At 36.1% G+C, this 20,641-nt stretch overlaps 1 protein-coding gene across 5 annotated transcripts in view; it reads left to right on the forward strand.

The window, feature by feature from the left end:
- Window positions 1-20,641, forward strand: part of CABCOCO1 (ciliary associated calcium binding coiled-coil 1) — a 171,870-nt gene that overhangs the window by 131,848 nt on the left and 19,381 nt on the right. The window contains exon 6 of one of the 5 annotated variants that reach the window (XM_059882489.1): window positions 12,345-12,941. The exons of 3 other annotated variants lie outside the window; for them this stretch is intronic. In XM_059882489.1, the coding sequence (XP_059738472.1) occupies window positions 12,345-12,416 (72 nt within the window). In that variant the 3' untranslated portion in view covers window positions 12,417-12,941. Of the gene's footprint in view, window positions 1-2,890; window positions 4,221-12,344; window positions 12,942-20,641 lie in introns of those variants that run through there. One more of the 5 variants, XM_059882486.1, reaches the window with a different exon arrangement.

Raw genomic sequence — 20,641 nt, forward strand, 5'->3', positions numbered from 1 at the left:
TCTTCTTCACTTTCTGCCATAAGTGTGGTGTCATCTGCATATCTGAGGTTATTGATATTTCTTCCAGCAATCTTCATTCCAGCTTGTGCTTCATTCAGCCCAGCATTTCTCATGATGTACTCTGCATATAAGCTAAATAAGCAGGATGACAATATACAGCCTTGACTTAGATACGTGCTATTTATATTGTAAGTAATTAGCCTCTAATTAAAATAAATAAATTTAAATTTTAAAAAATAATAAATAAATAAATAAAAGTATACCTAGTAAAGCTGGAAAAAAATTTTAAATGGAAGTTTCAAAAAAGCCAGTGTGTTCTGGTTAGCTAGATTCCAGATTCAAAAAGCAAAGGAAAACCTTGATCTTGTATGATTCTATTATTTAAGTATCTGACTATATAATTTGCCAATTTTACATAAGAGTAGTATATAAAAGTAATTTTTATTATGTGCAAGTAGAGTATCCAAGTCTTACTTTCTGATATTTTATTGCTTTTAAATCTACTGCTGAATTGTTTATTGGCTAGAGAATCTGTAAGTATGAGCTAAAAGAAAAGATATTTAAATTAAAACAGTCTGCCTTGAGTCCCCAGGGGAGTGATGAACTAGCATTTTAATTACCAACAAATTTAATTATTCAACCAGGTGTGAGCCATCAAAAGTTTAGCAAACCCTGTTTTAAGTAAGCGCTTTGCATTTGTATAAAATGATGATGCCATACATTTCTAATACAGAATGCAGATTCAGAAAGCTGTCAGGCTTGCAGTGTGGTTACATCATTTTGTCTCAACTTATATTTCCAGAATATTGCAGCTATCAATATTAGACCATAAAGTGGAACATGTTGCACCCAAAAGTTAAGGCCATTGTTATGGGGATTTTCACTGCAACATTCTGCCAGCCTTTCCCTTCATTATTAGGATTTATCTAAATGCCATTTTTTGGAAGAACTATAATGAAATGAGTAATTTGCTTAATGGAAACAGATCTGTTATGTAAAGTTATAGAGCTATATCTGTAACCCTGCTCTTACTGCTCTGTAAATTTAATGAAACTTTCTATCCAGTGGAGCTTTTGTGGACTTGTACAGCATTCTCTTAGTCCTCAGAATAAGGCAAGGGCCACAAAGACATTTCATAATTGCCAAGATTACAATTACTCTTACATAGATTTAACTCTAGTAAAATATCTAAATTTTTATCTGCTAGAGAAAAACTTGGAAATACACTAGTGAAATTGAAAGTTAGGGCCAGGGGCATTTTGAAAATCTTAATTTGAATCAAATCTCCATCATTATCATTGCAGTAAATGTTTTCAGATCCTTACTGGGATGAGGTGAACTAGTTTGGAGACACTTTGGTATTTATATTTTGAATCTGTTTCTACATTCACTAGGTAAGGTTGATTTACCTGTCCACTGTCTAGTTAGGTAGACATACCATTATAAGTAACATGTACCATTTGTTATACCAATTTTATATACAATTTACATATACTGTTTATAAATACATGCCACCAATAAGTAGTAAATGCATTTATCTTGTTTTATTTATCTAGTTTTGATTGCATAGTCTGATAGTTCTAAAATATTCCTGTTGTTTCAATATTATATAACCCTAACCTATGTAGATTTTGCCTCATCCAGACCATGCACCTTACCACTTTTGCTGTATTTTGAGATAAAATTTTATGTTGAATGTATGGCACAAAAGAAAGATTAAATTACCCATACTTTTTTGTTTTTTTTTTTAACTAAGAAAATAAATTTGCCACATATAAAACCTACCTATCTTGAGTTTTGAAAACTAGAATTTTCTAATTTAGGAGAAGGACTCAGTATTTTAGATGTTTAATCAAGGGTCAGATAATGACTGAATGGGTTGCAATAGTTGCAGTTTATACCAGAGTCACACTATAGTGCCCTCCTGTGGAGGTTTGGTTAAAACTTTATTTTTATACCCATGAGGATGATTTTCAAAGTGACAAAATCATTACATTCAAACTACCAAAGTTTAACTTAACTTGGTCCTTTTTTTTTGTTTATAACTAGATGTTAAATTACTTTTAAATATAAAAGCATTCACAGTTCAAATTTGCAGTTCAAAGTACAAACTGAGGAATGTCAGCTTTTTATCTATATTTCTTTATTTTCTTAAGATATGTTTTTCCTTGATTTTTCCTTAAATGATCAAATAATAAAGAGGAAAGAGAATAATCAAGCCCTTAACTAGAAAGATACATTTTTCAGCTAAGACATTCTTAGATTTATGTCATGAAAAAGAGTTTTATTGTTATAAGCATGAAGACTATAATATTTTTAAATTACAACAGAAAAACTGATAATAAAAGTTTAGTCTAGAATGTACACTCATTTATATATACCAAACATTGTGCAAGAGCTGACTTTTTTTTAACTCTAGCTTTTTTTTTTTTCCAATTTAAGATTTAAACTTTTTTCTGAGGATAAATCAATTATCATATATTAGGTATTTATTAATATTTCAAAAATGATTTGGCCTGTTTTTTCTTCCAGCTCTAAAATTTCTTTTAATTTCAGGAGTATAGTAATGTAATGTTTATTACCATATGTGGCATCACATGCGTGTGTGTGTGTGTGTATCCATTCCAAGACCTTTTTACTCTTGGTCCACATTTGTAATCAAGTTCAATGTGTACAACATTCTCAGATCAGTGGATTTAGGTGTCCAGTAGTTGCTATTGTATTAGGATGGTGCAGAAGTAATTGCGGTTTTGCATTGTTGAAATTTGCTGTTTGATATTGGAATACATTCTTAAATAAGTGTGGTTATGTTATACATCATTTTAATGAACATATTTCACTTTATTTCAATGCTAATAACTTATTGCTGTTTATTTTATATTTATTTTAGACTAGGGAAATGATGTTAGACAAAAAGCAAATTCAAGGTATTTTCTTGTTCAAATTCAAAATGGGTCATAAAGCAGCAGAGACAATTTGCAACATCAACAACGTATTTGGCCCAGGAACTGCTAACGAACATAAAGTAAATGAAGTTTTGCAAAGAAGATGAGAGCCTTGAAGATGAGGAGTGCAGTGGGCGGCCATCAGAAGTTGACAGCAACCTATTGAGAGCAATCATCAAAGCTGATCCTCTTACACAAGAGGTTGCCAAAGAACTCCACGCTGACCTTTCTACCGTCGTTTGGCATTTGAAGCAAATTGGAAAGGTGAAAAAGCTTGATAAGAGGGAGCCTCAGGAGCTGACCTCAAAAAAAATCTGTTTTGAAGTGTCTTCTCTATTCTATGCAACAACAGTGAATCATTTCTTGATCGGATTGTGACGTGTGATAATAAGTGGATTTTATACGACAACCAGCAATGATCAACTCAGTGGATCGACCAAGAAGAAGCTCCAAAGCACTTCCCAAAGCCAAACTTGCACCAAAAAAAGGTCATGGTCACTGTTTGGTGGTCTGTTGCCCATCTGATCCATGACAGTGTTCAGAATCCTGGCAAGACCATTACATCTGAGAAATATGTTCAGTAAACCAATGAGATGCACCAAAAACTGCAGTGCCTGCAGCTGGCATTGGTCAACAAAATGGGCCCAGTTCTCCACAACAGTGCCCGACCGCCCATCACACAACCAGCACTTCAAAGGTTGAACGAATTGGGCTATGAAGTTTTGCCTCATCCGCCATATTCACCTGACCTCTTGCCAACAGACTACTACTTCTTCAAGCATTACAGCTTTCTGTAGGGAAAATACTTCCACAACCAGCAGGAGGTAGAAAATGCTTCACAAGAGTCATCACATCCCAAAGCATGAATTTGTATGCTACAGAAATAAACTTATTTCTCACTGGCAAAAATGTGTTGATTGTAATGGTTCCTATTTTGATTAACAAAGATGTGTTTAAACCTAGTTATAATGATTTAAAATTCACGATCCAAAACCACAATTACTCTTTCACCAATAATATTTAGTCTTTTGCTCCAGTGGCCCACTGCTTTATTACTCAACCTTTTCCATTTGCTGATACTAAGGATGTCTGCTAACTACTCAAAACACACCTTACTTTTTTAATGGAAAATTAAACAGATGTTAAGAAACACTGGAACCTAATTAAGAGTTTCCTGAAGAAGTAGGAGGGAAAAAATAAAACACTAAAGAGAGTTGAGACAAAAGCCAGAAAGCTATCTGCAACATTTTATGTCAACAACAAATACAATGGATTTTTGCCTCCTTACTTAAGTCTCTTTAAATCTGTCTCCTGCAAATGGAAAGGGAAACACACTGGGTTTTTCAAAGTTTAAACGTCTGAAATCACAGACTGTTAGACAACTGGCAGCATTCATAACTAGAGAAATAAGTGGAGCTCTTTCTAAAGCAATAGCCGTGCTCAAAGAGATTATGAGTAAGCTCATCCAAATTAGAAGTGTTGAACAAGGTCTTAAAATAAAAACAAAAATAAGATGAAATAATGTGGACCAGAGTGGAGGATGGCATTAGCTCCTTTTAGTAAAACTAGTTTCATTAGTGAGACCAGGTGAGATTTGTGAGAATTTCTCACAAATTAGTGAGAACCAATAGCCAATGAAAGTTTGCTGCTTGTTTGTGGCTTGCTGAAAGTTAAGGAAAATACAAATAGGTGACCAAGTCAGATAAATGAAGGATAAAAGGAATATTTATAACAACTCTGAATCCATCTTCCCTTCTCTTAGTCTGAAATAATGTGGTTCAGATATCCCACCAAGGAAACCCTATCCAGACATTGCTTAGGGTTCTCACTAATTGGTTCTCTAATTTCTCATTAGTGAGAACCATAGTTGAGAAATTCAACCTAACCTAAAAGTAATCTTAAATTTTTAGATGAAGCATGTTAGTACTGAGCATTCTTCTGTGTTCTAAAGAAAATCCAAGAAAAGAATGAGATTTTCCAAGTCTGGAAATATAGAGTTCCACTGATGAGCAACGGTGAAATCGAAGGTATCGTTATACAACCGTGAAGTCAATGGAATAAAATTGGGTCCTAGCCAGAAAATTTCTCTCAGAGGGCTCCAGGATAAACCTCAAAAGGTGTTCACAAAATGAGGTTCACATGGTCCACAGTCAAAAGGGAACACATGGGGATTAGACTACAGCCTCCTACGAAAGCTAATTCAGCAGGAACTTGATCTTTCTTTCTAGACTCCAGGCAGACACGAGAGCCGCTTTCTGTCAATAAAATCAAATAAAGTCTGCTACGTGAAATTATCTAAGACTAGGTAATGGCAATCCTTAAATCTTGAGTTTCAGTTTCCCACCAAAAGTCTCTGGAACAGCAAGACTTAGCTAAATCAGTCTGGGACCAGTGCATCTTAGTTATTACCTCACACTAACATTTCTCCAGCTTCCACCATGGTGTAGACCCTGGAGGTCCTTCTGAAAAAGATGAAGACATTGTCTTCAAGTAGTACATTTATAGCTCTGAATGTTGTCATTGCCACCTAAGTTCCTCGCAGGAAATTTTTTAAAGAAAAGTCGTAAATTCCTATTCCTCCTTCTATACCCTCTGCCGTATGAGCTGTGGCAAAACCACTCTGAAGGCTTGCTGAAAGTTAAGGAAAATACAAATAGGTGACCAAGTCAGATAAATGAAGAATAAAAGGAATATTTATAACAACTCTGAATCCATCTTCCCTTCTCTTAGTCTGAAATAATGTGGTCGGATATCCCACCAAGGAAACCCTATCCAGACATGACCAGGTATCTTAATCACCTATTGTGCTTGTACAAATAAACTTTTTTTTTTAATTTTATTTTATTTTTAAACTTTACATAATTGTATTAGTTTTGCCAAATATCAAAATGAATCTGCCACAGGTATACATGTGTTCCCTATCCTGAACCCTCCTTCCTCCCCATACCATCCCTCTGGGTCCTCCCAGTGCACTAGCCCCAAGCATCCAGTATCGTGCATCTAACCTGGATTGGCAACTCGTTTCTTACATGATATTTTACATGTTTCAATGCCATTCTCCCAAATCTTCCCACCCTCTCCCTCTCCCACAGAGTCCATAAGACTGTTCTATACATCAGTGTCTCTTTTGCTGTCTCGTACACCGGGTTATCGTTACCATCTTTCTAAATTCCATATATATGCATTAGTATACTGTATTGGTGTTTTTCCTTCTGGTTTACTTCACTCTGTATAATAGGCTCCAGTTTCATCCACCTCATTAGAAGTGATTCAAATGTATTCTTTTTAATGGCTGAGTAATACTCCATTGTGTATATGTACCATAGCTTTCTTATCCATTCATCTGCTGATGGACGTCTAGGTTGCTTCCATGTCCTGGCTATTACAAATAAACTTTTGATCCCTTCCACCATAATTCTAATTCAAGTAAGTCTAGATAGAGTTTGGCATCTCTAGTTCTTAAAAGTTCCATGGTGATTTTGATGTACAAGCATGGCTGAAAAACGGCTGACTAAAGTTTGCCTGCCCAACTGGGTGTAATTTTCTGGCATAGGATCTACCCTCTCCATAAGAATGCAGTATGAGTGGTTTATTATCAGATAAAATTAGGATTATAGGATTTGTGGTAGAGTCTGTTGAGTCCTCTCCCAGCATCCATTCTCCCCCTTCTTCCCCTTTTCCCCTAGTAGAAAAATTTTACTGGGAAGATGATTGGCTAGGATAGACTTCATTTCCCAGCATCCTTTTCAGCGAGTAAGTAAACTTAGGCAAAACAGTTTTGGCCGATGGAATGTAAGCAGAAGTCAAGTGTGAATCTTAACGGAATTTTCATTAAAATGAAGGAGCACACCCGTCTTTTTCAGTTCAGTTCACCCTCTCAGTTGTGTCCGACTCTTTGTGACCCCATGAACTGTAGCACACCAGGCTTCCCTGTCCATCACCAGCTCCCAGAGCCTGCTCAAACTCATGTCCATCGCATCGGTGATTCCATCCAGCTATCTCATCCTCTATCGTCCCTTTCTCCTCCCACCTTAAATCTTTCCCAGCATGAGGGTCTTTTCCAATGAGTTGGTTCTACGCATTAGGTGGCCAAAGTATTGGAGTTTCACCTTCAGCATCAGTCCTTCCAATGAATATTCAGGACTGATTTCCTTTAGGATTGAGGTTGGATCTCCTTGCAGTCCAAGGGACTCTCAAGAGTCTTCTCCAACACCACAGTTCAAAAGCATCAATTCTTCGGTGCTCAGCTTTCTTCACAGTCAAACTCTCACATCCATACATGACCACAGGAAAAACCATAGCCTTGACTAGACGAACCTTTGTTGGCAAAGTAATGTCTCTGCTTTTGAATATGCTGTCTAGATTGGTCATAACTTTTCTTCCAAGAAGCAAGTGTCATTTAATTTCATGGCTGCAGTCACCATCTGCAGTGATTTTGGAGCCCCCAAAAATAAAGTCTGTCACTGTTTCAATTGTTTCCCCATCTATTTGCCATGAAGTAATGGGACCAGATGCCATGATCTTAATTTTCTGAATGTTGAGCTCTAAGCCAACTTTTTCACTCTGCTCTTTCACTTTGATCAAGAGGCTTTTTAGTTAGTTCCTCTTCACTTTCTGCCATAAGGGTGGTGTCATCTGCTTATCTGAGGTTATTGATATTTCTCCCAGCAATCTTGATTCCAGCTTGTGCTTCATCCAGCCCAGCATTTTGCATGATGTACTCTGCATATATGAAAAATAAGCAGGCTGACAATATACAGCCTTGACATATTCCTTTCCCGATTTGGAACCAATCTGTTCTTCCATGTCCAGTTCTAACTGTTGCTTCTTGACCTGCATACAGATTTCTCAGTAGGCAAGTCAGGTGGTCTTGTATTCCCATCTCTTCCCTTCTTTTTGCCTTTCTCCTGTTTTTCTGGGTAGACTGTGAAAAGGATGGCTTCAGATGGAGCAATCATTTTGGACCAGGAGCATATCTTGGGACTGGAGGCCAGCATAGAGGAGCAACAAGCTAAAAGGAGCCCAGACCCCGAAAGACTTCATGCAGAGCAGAGTCAAAGCTGCTGTGTGTGTGCTGTGTAGCAGCTTTCTTTTGCTAACTTCTGAAATTTTATGTGAAGACACGATAAAATACTGTCTTGTTAAAGCTGCTGATTTTGGGTTTTCTGTCACTTTAACAGCTAAATGCTATCCCACTACACCAGTTCACTGCCATATAGTGTTAACAAACAACTATTATCCACTTTTCACTTTAAAAATTAAATTTAAAACATTTTTAATGATAGCATCCTGAAAGATGATGCTGTGAAAGCGCTACACTCAATATGCCAACAAATTTGGAAAACTCAGCAGTGGCCCCAGGACTGGAAAAGGCCAGTTTTTATTCCAATCCCAAAGAAAGGCAATGCCAAAGAATGTTCAAACTACCGCACAATTGCACTCATCTCACACGCTAGTAAAGTAATGCTCAAAATTCTCCAAGCCAGGCTTCAGCAATACGTGAACCGTGAACTTCCTAATGTTCAAGCTGGTTTTAGAAAAGGCAGAGGAACCAGAGATCAAATTGCCAACATTCTCTGGATCATCGAAAAACCAAGAGAGTTCCAGAAAAACATCTATTTCTGCTTTATTGACTATGCCAAAGCCTTTGACTGTGTGGATCACAATAAACTGTGGAAAATTTGAAAGAGATGGGAATACCAGACCACCTGACCTGCCTCTTGAAAAATTTGTATGCAAGTCAGGAAGCAACAGTTAGAACTGGACATGGAACAACAGACTGGTTCCAAATAGGAAAAGGAGTACATCAAGGCTGTATATTGTCACCCTGCTTATTTAACTTATATGCAGAGTACATCATGAGAAACGCTGGGCTGGAAGAAGCACACTGGAATCAAGATTGCCAGGAGAAATATCAATAACCTCAGATATGCAGATGACACCACCCTTGTGGCAGAGAGTGAAGAGGAACTAAAGAGCCTCTTGATGAAAGTGAAAGTGGAGAGTGAAAATGTTGGCTTAAAGCTCAGCATTCAGAAAACGAAGATCATGGCATCTGGTCCCATCACTTCCTGGGAAATAGATGGGGAAACAGTGGAAACAGTGTCAGAATTTATTTTTGGGGGCTCCAAAATCACTGCAGATGGTGACTGCAGCCATGAAATTAAAAGATGCTTACTCCTTGGAAGGAAACCAACCTAGATAGCATATTCAAAAGCAGAGACATTACTTTGCCAACAAAGGTCCGTCTAGTCAAGGCCATGGTTTTTCCTGTGGTCATGTATGGATGTGAGAGTTGGACTGTGAAGAAGGCTGAGCGCCAAAGAATTGATGCTTTTGAAGTGTGGTGTTGGAGAAGACTCTTGAGAGTCCCTTGGACTGCAAGGAGATCCAACCAGTCCTTTCTGAAGGAGATCAGCCCTGGGATTTCTTCAGAAGGAATGATACTAAAGCTGAAACTCCAGTACTTTGGCCACCTGATACAAAGAGTTGACTCATTGGAAAAGACCCTTTTGCTGGGAGGGATTGGGGACAGGAGGAGAAGGGGACGACAGAGGATGAGATGGCTGAATGGCATCACTGACTTGATGCACATGAGTCTGAGTGAACTCCGGGAGTTGGTGATGGACAGGGAGGCCTGGCGTGCTGCAATTCTTGGGGTCGCAAAGAGTCGAACACGACTGAGCGACTGAACTGAACTGAACTGAACTGAGTGATAGTTCAAGAATCAAAATGTTTTATTATAGTTGACCTCTCTAAATATGTTTAGATTTCACATAATTCTAACGTGAAAATTACTGTAGTATACATTATATTATATAACAGTTATATTGGACAATATATGTTGTAGCAGTTTGGATCTTCTGGCAAATTATAAACAGTTAAAAACCTCATTAATTCACCTATCAGCCTGGTCTGCACTAATAGTAAAACTTTAGTCTGTAAAAGTACAAAGACAAATGATATAGACAGTATTACGTGGAAGCTGTTAATAAACAGCCTCTGTTCTCTTAAGTAGGACAGGGTTTGAATTTGGCAGCATGGTTTGTATGCAAATGGACATTGCTAATTATGAATGACGTGGGTTTTTTGTTTCCTAAGTCATTAAGGTAGATGCAGAATCTCTACTTGGTAACATTTTATTAGCAGTTTATATCAGTTATGGTTTATTTCAGTTACTGTATCAGCCTTTTTAACAGGAGTTCTACAAGACAACTAAGTCCTACAGAAAATTGTTTAAATTATTATTTTCTCAAGGATGGCACATAGCTAGTAAGATTCAAGATGCACAGGAAAGAAGTTAATTCATTATAAACAGTAGATAATTTGGGCATGAAGGCTGAATTCTCTGGAAATCCTGGTAGAAAGGCTGAGAATTACAACTTGGAAATAAAGTTCTATGTAGAAAATAATGCTATAAATCAGACGCTGTCAAATTCAGCATGGCTTTCCACTCAGTTCATCCTAATATTTGAGAGATACGAAAGTAACTTTAATTCTTCAGAAATTTGAGTTCTTTTTATTCCATCTTTGGTAAGAACTGTGATCTAAATGTAATGAAAAGAATTTGGTAAAAGCTGTATTTTGAGCAAAGTTAACTTGGCAATGTTATACACAACATTGTGAAATGAAAAGTGATTGGGGAACAGAAAGCTAAATTAGGAAATTGAGAAATGATTAAAAAATAGAACTAGGATATAGCAATCGAAATGGAAAGGAATAGACATATGTAAGAACTACTATAAAGAAAATTTAAAATAGAAGTTGATGACAATTTGGATATGAAAGACTAAATTAAGACAAGTCAAAACTTGTACAGATTTGAATAAAAGGATCTAAAAGTAATTGTGCTGTTGACATAATTAGAAAAGACAATTTTCATAATGATACTAAGGGTTGTGGTGTTGAGTTTAGTGTTAAATACATTAAATTTAATGTGATACTGAAATGACAAAACATACATTTCCTACAGACAGTTGGAGATTTATGGCTAGATAAGTACATTAGAAAGGTCACTGATTGAACTGGGAGAGGGAACTCATGTGTAATAGTCTTTATCTAGCCGTCTTTGTGCACGTGTGGCTCCTGCCATGCACTGGGACATCATGATGCAGAGGTTGCATCGTGATACAAGGTCACATTGTAATGTGAGTGTGTTCTTTAGGGCCAGGGCCTGGGCATGTGTGAGTGGTGGTGTCGCAGGAAACCAGGTTTGAAGTGTATGGAGGGAGAAGCTAGTCTGTGGAAAATTCTAACAGTCATCAGCTGTGTAAAAAGTTATTTAAGTCTTATAATATGAGTTAAATGACATTTTAAGAACTCAGATATATTTTTGAAGACTTGGAATAAAAACCCAAGTGCAAATGAAATGCAAACATTTTATTCAACAAATTTTGAATATATCATCTTAACTGGAATTTGGGCAGACTTTTGGAGTGTTTTAATTCAACAAGTGAGAAATTAACAACTTCTGATTTGGACTTATATTCAGAGCACCTTCTTTTGTCATCTTTAAATTGCTTTATAAAGAACTGAGAAAAAGTCAAAATATAGTAGAATATAAAATAAGAGCAATGCAGATGAGAAATTAAATCAATATAAATTATTGTGACATCAGTGAATAAATTGTAACGCCTCAAAAAAATTGAGATCATAACAAAAGTAGTAACTCAATAAGAGGAAAAAATGCATTTTAAATAGAAGCAATGACTAGGCCAGATTGCTTGATAGTCCAGTTAGTGAAAAGGAGTGAATCACATGAACACATTGTAAAAAGATTTTAATTTCTTGCCTTTTACCAAAAAATACTAACATTGATGATAACATCAAATATATAATATACATCTACAGTGAAGATATTGACAGAAATTGCTTAATGAGTGCCATCTTTATAAGGATTAAGATTATTTTAAATTGTTCACTGTATAAGAGAATCTGAGAAGACCCTATAGTGTTACATTTCATATATGGAGGAATCTTGCTACAGGTGTTTTTTTTAATTTGACATCAGTCCTAAAATTCACATGATATTATCTATAATGAGTTGTGATGCTGAAATTTTTCTGAGCTATATCAATAACAATTTTCATTAATCAAGCTAGAGGAAAGACTAGATAATCTTTCTAGTCTTTTTGTGGAAAATAGTATTACAACATTTTGTCATATGAAGAGCTGATTAGAATATGAAGCCCCAAAAGTAAAGTGAGATGAATTACAGATATAGGTCAAGCAGTTGACAGTTATTCATTTTTTTATTTTGCAATATTTGTGGAATTTGTCAGCTTTTTAATATCTAATTTGTTGTTAATTCCTTGCATATTTATACATATATATATATTCACTTGTGTGATTTCTATAGATCACTTGTGTATGTAATTTTTTTTCATAATTTAACTTCAGGCTCCACAAAGCTTGCCCTGGCTGCATCTTATACCTGGTTCTGACTGGATAGGGGAGCAGGAAGACCAATGAGAAGGTGATTGCTCTGGTCTGGGATGCTGGAAAGGGTGATAGTAGAAAAGTTAGAGAGAAGTAGATTCCAAATATATTTCAGAGCAGATCTGGCAGGAGTGGCTGAAGAACTGGATGTAAAGCATGAGGGAAAAGGAGAAATCAAGAATGACCCACGCCTCCACCACGATTCTGATTTGAACAGTTGGGTGAATATTATCACCATTACCTGGAAGCCTGGAGAAGGAGGAGGCCTAAGGAAAGAGATAAAGAACTCTATCGGGCATGCTGAGTTTGTCATGATTTCGTCGCTATACTACACTGCCTTTCAGGCTGCTTGTCACGTTGTACCTTATAGTCATGCCCACATTAGACTGTAAACTCAAAGAGAGCAACAACTGACTTCTCTTTGTGCTCGTGAGCATAACATTTTCATTTAGTTGAATTTAACATGTATTGCATCAACTATATATGCAAGATGCTCTACCAGAATTTTATTTAAATCTTGTAAATCAAATTCTACCTACAAAAAAAAATGCACATAGATAAGAGCCAAGGTTTAGAATGAAAGAGACCAGGCTTAGCACCTTAGTTCTGTTACCTGCTAATCATGGGGTCTTTGAACAATAACATAACCTCTCAGAGCCTCTTGTTCCTTATCTTAAAATGAGAATGATTATTCCTATTTCATAGGATTACTGCGAGTGAAAATAGACCAGTGTGTGCAAAATGCCTGGCATACATGAGCACTCAATAAATGGTAGGATGCGCTTGCATTTGGTTTTCTTGCCAATACAAATAATATCTATAGCACAGGCATCGCAAAATCAGTATACTAGAAAATGTTAAGAGAGAAGTTACATTTTCAGCCTAAGAACATATCTTAAATAGTTTCGGAAGGAGATAATAGGTTTTTGCACTTTCCCAGTCCTAAAAGGGGGAGGGGATAAAAGGCACTGTGAGCAAAAATAGAATGAATTTACCCAATTCTTTACTGCACTGTTTAACCTCTGCTTTCTTAATCATATGCACAGCAGGGGAAAGGATGTGCTAAAACAATTTATGTGTCATGAACAAAGCAGCCGCAGATTTTAGCTCAAAAATCACACTAGGAAAACCACCGGTTGGAAGTAAAGTAATAAGGCCAAATTTATTTTTTTAATTGAGTCTTGAGTTACAAGCAACCCTTTAATTACATTAATCAAGCAGCCTTCTTCTCAGCAAATGATGAGGGAAATGCATTGTTCTAACTTTTGCTCAACTTGTTTTTTAAATTGCTGGATATTATTCGGACATATGGAAATAAATCCCTTAATTTCTTTTTCTCTCCATCGTTTCAGTGTAGCTATAGCAAAAGACAAATATACACTTACTTCTAGACATGACTGACTCTAAAAGATTATACATCAAATTTTAAATTTGAAACCTTTACAACATTTAAATATTTAAAACATTAGCATGCCTCAAACAAAATTTTACATGATAACTTTTATTTCAGTTGTTCTGATCTTTGAGATCAGAGTTGATTTGACTTTTTGAGATTTGAGTTGATCTGACTTTTTGAGATGTTCCCACAAAATCCTCAAGGAAATGGGCTCTACCAATGGATGATGTCAGTCAGAAGGTTACTTGCCCCATATGATAGACTGAAAACCTAAAGGTTACAAGAAATTAAGTGACTTGTCCAAAAGTTGTGTAGTTACTAATGTGCAAGCTGAAACTCAGCCTAGACCTGATTGGCCCCAACTTTCACCAACACTGTGTGCATGTCCGGTCCTGGAATGCTCTCCTTACTCTCGATACTTTTGAACGCGCACTTCCCCTGTCTGTCTTTGTGTATGGGATTGTCTCTTTGTTCAACCCCATCTGCATGCTAATCCCTATTTATCCTTCAGAATTTAATACAGGTACCATCTCCCCTTTACGCTTGTCCTGAATCCCTTCCTCTGTTCTTTTCTATCAGAATGGAGTAGCTGTCTTTCCTCTCTATTTCTAGAACACCCTACATATTCTTCTAACAGTTATTTCACTCTGCAAATTATCTTGTATGTCATCCCTACCAAGAACCCCATGTACACTCTGAATTATGACCTGCTTGAAAGTAGAGGAATATTTGATCATCCCTGAAAACCTAGGGCCTAGACAATGCTGGTTTATAGTGCATACTCAGTAAAGTCACACTGCAAATGACTGCATAAATGAGAATTTTAAAAACAGAGTACCTTGTTTTCTGAATAAATTATGAAAGCTTTAAGGAGGAGCTGGGAGTTTAGCTGAACTTTTGAGGATGCATAGGATTTATAGAGAAGGAAGGAATGTTAAAATTTAAAGCAAGTGATTTGTAGTAATCCCAGAATTGAAAATTTCCAGAATATAATATCATTACAGGAAATGTCAAGAAAATTTAATTATATTTCTGTCATTGCCAGAATGCAATGAAATTGAGAATGCAATAACATAATTAATATTTTACAGTAAGAGCCCTAAGAGTATACATTAAACATTTTGTTTTCTGGTCTTTAAAAATTATTATTGCAAGGTAATTTACGCTTTATTTAAGTTAGTAACAACAAACATGGCATCTTTTCAGTCAGTGTCAACAAGCAACAGTTCTAATTTGATCTAATATTTCATAAAAGAAACTTACTTGAGCCAGATGGTTTTTCTCATATAACTAATAACAATTTTGGTTGGTGATGAAACTGAACTAGTCTTTCAGCAGGAGGTAGTCCTGTGTTTCACTGGCATCTCAGCCCTCCTTATGCTAGGAGGCACTAAAGAGTCAGAGCTGATGTCCTCAGAAAGGAGGTGCCATCAACCCTGATATTCACTGCTGTACAACAATCATAAACCAACATCTAAGAAAAAATACAAACACCTTAAGTGTCTTAATAAGAGAATGGAGTTTAAAAAGCCCAGTAATTCAATAATGTTGAAATAAAATATGGTAAACATTTTGAAATGTGGCCTTGTGTTTCTAAATGCACACCTTTAGTCTACAGACCTATATTTAAGTAAATCAACCATTTGCTACTTTTGTCTTGGATTTAGTATCTAGTAATTTGCAAGAGCAACAGCATTTCAGTGCTATTCTTGTGTATATATAGTCATTAATGTTTGTCAAGGGCTTTGGGAGGAAAGGACTACATAAATGTCAGTGGTTATTAATATTTGGATTTTTTATATTTAGCTATCAAATGTGTTTTTCATAATCTGTGCCCAGAGGTCTATCTGTGCTCCTCCAACTGTAAACATTTAAAGCAAAAATAATCATCAGCCAATAATAGTATTTGTTCTGTTCTTCTTTATAATTAGAGTAATATTTATCAGTAATTAACAATTATATTCAACTTCTTCAAGAACCAAATTTATTTTAACATATTTTCATATGCAAGTTATTTAATGCCACTTACTCCTCTGACTTTGGGTGATTATGATGAGAGTAGCCAGCTGACACGGTATCCACCCACATACTCCTCCTTGCCCTGCCCTTCCGTTCTCTGTTCTTGTCTTTAACTGGCACATCACTCAGTCATTCAGTCGTCAGCTAAATAAAGCAGGACTAGCCCAGTAGTCCTCTCTTCTAACCTAACGTAGTCATTTTCACTTATTGTTATAATTGATTATACAGGTACTTGTATCCCCTGCCTTCTAATTCTACCTCCAGACTAACTCCTATAAGAGCAGAAATCCTGCCTGTGATGGGGCTACCTGGATGGAATGCATTCAGATCAATTGAATTGAACTGAAATCTAAATCTTATACAAGAGGAAAAACTCTTCTTTTAAATGCAATCTGGTACAGCATAAAGCTTACTAGAAGAAAATCAGAGCAAAGCCAGCAAAATGGCTTTTTATTTTTCTCTTAAGTGGTATTTCCACTCTATTTTCTTTGAATGATAACAATGTATTTTTTTAAGGTGTTGGGAGTATGAAATAATTGGGTTGACTTGCAAGTGGTTCTCCAGTCTAGAGTTCAAATTCCAGTTTAGGTTAAAAAAATAGACTTGGGGTCCTCTTACCACATGCTTATCCACTAATGCATTTTTAAAAGAATCATACAAATTTCCATGTTTGGCATTGACTCATAAGAACAAGACTAGGTCAAAATTTATTGGCAGAGCTACATAAAGCAGTCTACGAATATAAGCCTATACTCTTTCTGGCTCAAGCTAGCAGCATTAGCCCTTCACTTTTATGAGCACTAAACTCCACTCTAGTTTTAATATTATAATAATAATAAATATAATAATAAAATCTTGTTTATATAAGAAGTTCATCTTGTTAAAAATGCATTGAGACTCATGGTTCTTTATAGGACCCAGTTTATACTGTCTGATGATTTAAAGGTGATAACTTAATGTGATTCATTGCCACCTAGTTCTGAATTTTAATAATAGAACCACTCATCATGATTTTTTCATTTCTTAAAGAACCAGCTTGTCTAAAACCATTGCAGTGTTTTTTACTGGGGTCATCTGAACTACGGTTCCCAGAATACTCTTAAAAGGGGCATGCTTATGTATTCTGAACAGCCATAATCTATCGTGACTGGTGCCAGGTCGACACATTATGAGTTTACAGTGTCAGGCCGGTGAATTAAAGCTTTGTTGTAGACCAGCTTGCTATGCAATTATTTCCAGTTCATATCCTATCATCACTCTTCACATGACAATTGGCAATTTCCATTTAGCATTCTAAGCATCCATATTTTGTCTTAATTGTGCTGTCTGATTCTGCACCTAGAATGGAGTGACATGACTGGTACCAATAACTTAGAAAATAAATTTCACTGTCACTGGAACCTATTTAAGGAATATTCTATGTTCTGTTGTTGTTGTTGTTGAGCTATTTGTTACTTATGTTAAAATAATAGGAAATTAATTTAAATAGAAACACTTCTCATGTCTTATCTCTGCAAACAAAAAAAAAACATAATTTACAATAAATTAGCACAGCAGTTGTTAGTGTAGCTCAGCTTTATTTTGCAATTCTCACACCTAAGCTCACAAGATGACACTTTTTCTGATAAGGTAATCTTTATAAGGTAGTTTTTGTAGGTGATTAAAGCTGACAGATGCTAGTGAGATGGTGAAGTTCAGAGATATAACAGCAAACACTTTTTAAAAATTCTCATTAAAGTAATAAAATATCTTTTGATCTACCAATAGAAAAATTGATCTGACAAAGGATAAGTTAGTTACAATGCTATATTTCTGTATCCAAACCAAATTAAAGTTATAAATAAGAAAGTAAATGATTATAACAAAATAAACTGTAAATAAATGGTATTTTTTAGGAATAAAGAATTACTGTAAAATCTTATCTTCCCAGTCATTTCTTAGTATTTACCATCACTGCTGAGCTGAAAGAGAATAAAATGTTTCAAATATAAACAGAAGCTACAGAAATAGAATATGTCTTTTAATAACATTTTGATACTCTATCTGTTCTTCACAACATGACCTGAACTCCAAATCCTTCAGAAGTAAAACCTTCATCTTTCCTAGAGTAATGATGATAATCAGTGGACTTATGTTTTCAATGATACTCCAATCCGAATCTGTTAAGATCCAGTCGTAGATTGAATAATTAGATTAACTCGAATAATTCTATGACTTAGTTTTGCAGTGTGCCTTACTTATTATTATGGGTTTAGTTCTGCTTTCTCATATCTAACAGAAGAATTTTGAAACAGTAACTCATTGTCCCTGCTTGTTTTTGATTACTTAAATGACATTAGCTTTGCTAGAATCAATTTGTATTACAATCCACTGAAGCACTATATTACAGCATGTGCTGTTTTCCAATTTTCTTATCTAAATATCAGTTGTCTGATGTACAGAGTTCATTTATAAATACCAGGAAGTTCCCTGAATCAAGTAAATTAACATGCTGGGCCAGATTCTCCAGCTTCATTAGCAACCCCTCATACCAAGGCTGTGTTCATACAAGTGTGAAAACCAGAACGATCCTTCAAGGGTTTTCCTGGCCTGAATAATTTCCTCATCAGGGAACAGGCTACACTTATTCTAATATTCTGGTCTCATCGCCACAATCTATTCATTTTGCAAAACTCCATGGACACCCCCTGGAAGAATCTAACCATTAGATTTGAGGAAAATGTAAAGTCATGGAACTGGACTGGACAACCATGATGAGGGGCAGCCTGAGTTACAGGTCATAGTGGGAGGGCAGGGGAGAGATACAGAAAAAAAATCCATAAAATTTGGCAGCCCCTATACCAACAGACTATATAACAGGGGGAAACTAGTAATAGAATGATTTACTGACCAAATGAGACCACAATGATTTCCTGCATTCAGTTATTCAATAAATATTTATTACTGTCCCACTATTTATCAGCCACCTGCCAGGCAGTAAAGTAGGGAACAAAACAACAAAACAGACCAAATCCCTACCTTCACAGAGCTTTGTGTAGACTTTGTTTATTGTAGACATAAATATGTGACATGAAAATCTAAAAATAAGAACAAGCTTCACACTTTTAAGCTCTTCCTACATGCCAGGCACTCTGTCCGTGCCTTAAACACATTGATTTAATCCTCACAGAAAACCCCATGCGGTGGGTACCTAACATCCCTATGTTCTAAATGAGGACAGTGGCCCTTGCCAGAGGACCATGGATGAGTGAGCATCCTCAGAGAGCTGCAGTTACGCCTTTTGCTTGTGACAGTGACCATGTTTGAATGAAGCAGCAGATGACACAGGTTTTTTGGTGCAAAGAATTTTAAAATGTGTGTGCATTCTCTGTTTCCCACTCAAAGAAATGAGTGATTCAGACTATGAAAATAGGTGCCTAAAATCCACAGGACAGAAGCAACACCACAGTCCCAATAGGACAGCTGTTGAGATAAAGCCAAAGCACCACTGGGTTTGTGCTAGAAGAGTAACTCGGCACAGCTGTCTAATTCTTTTCACGAAATGGTTGGAACGGATCAGAAACAAGAGCCACAAGACAGACAATGAAACTCGTCCACAGCAGACCTAATATCTTATTCACCCAGGTTGACTTTAAAATTATATCAGTCATGAAAATTTTTTCACTGTCTTCTGTTGTGAGTCATTGGGCTATATTTAATTTTAATCATTAAAATGTAAAAATAATAAAAGCCACCAAATAGTCTATAGTCAATTTTCTGATAAAGCAAATTTGTTTTTTCTCCCATTTGTGATTTAAATGGCCTCCAGAAAGTTTTTTGGAACTAAGTGTTAATTAAAAATATGGAAATGGATTTAAAGTACATTACAGCGCACAGTGGAAGAATAATCACAAGAGACTTGTTCACAATACCATACCCATTTCTCAATGTGTTTTTTAACTATCTAGGTTATTGGTTGTTTTTCTGCATGCCTGTTCCTAGAAAAAAAAACCTGTGATTCCAGTGAAAACAGTAATTACAACAAATAGGATAAATTGCTATTTGAACAGGAACATGCAGTTTTAGCCACCAAAAGCAAACTGATGCTCCTAGACTTTCCTGTTTACACAGATGAATTTAAGCATGTTCTCAGATTACTTTATAAACTGAATGCTTTTTATATCTTGCCATCTTTAAAAACAAATTTAGTCCTCCGTGCCTTACTTTCGTTAGCTTATTCTGAAACAATGCCCTACGGTGCTGTGAGGAACCAGTGAACAAATTCTCTTTCTGAAATTCCCTGAGAAGTTATATTTTCAGATATTTAAATAGTGTGCATATATCATTTACTTTTCTGAATCTCTAGTTTCTCATTATAAATTCAAGAGAAAGATCATGAACTAGAGAGAAAGATTTTAGGGGATCCATAAAGAAGCAGAGGGGTTTCACTTGCCCGTAAGGATTGGGTATATGGACTTTGGAGTCAAATAGATCTGGGTTCAAGTTCTGAGGGAATTCCACATACTCTAGCTGTGTGACCTTGATCAAGTTACTTAACCTCTTTGAACTTTAGGTTCTTCCCCCAAAATTGAGATCAGTAAAACCTCTCCTCACATCATGGTATGAATTGAAGGGCCTAATATTTGTAATATGCTTTCTATAATGTCATTTCTAATGCCTAGCTTAGAGCAAGTTTCCCTATAAATGAGAGCAGCCTTTTTTCATCATCAGTGTTCAGCTTCCTGGTCATGGCGAGCACTGGCAAAACTCCAGTGGGTACCATTCAAATTGTTTTGGGGGTTGGGGGCTGCCAATGGACAACCCGTGGAAAGCAATGTGAATCATGCCCCCCAGAGTTAGGCAA

This window comes from Bos taurus, chromosome 28 (assembly GCF_002263795.3).
Source record: "Bos taurus isolate L1 Dominette 01449 registration number 42190680 breed Hereford chromosome 28, ARS-UCD2.0, whole genome shotgun sequence".
NCBI lineage: Eukaryota > Metazoa > Chordata > Mammalia > Artiodactyla > Bovidae > Bos > Bos taurus.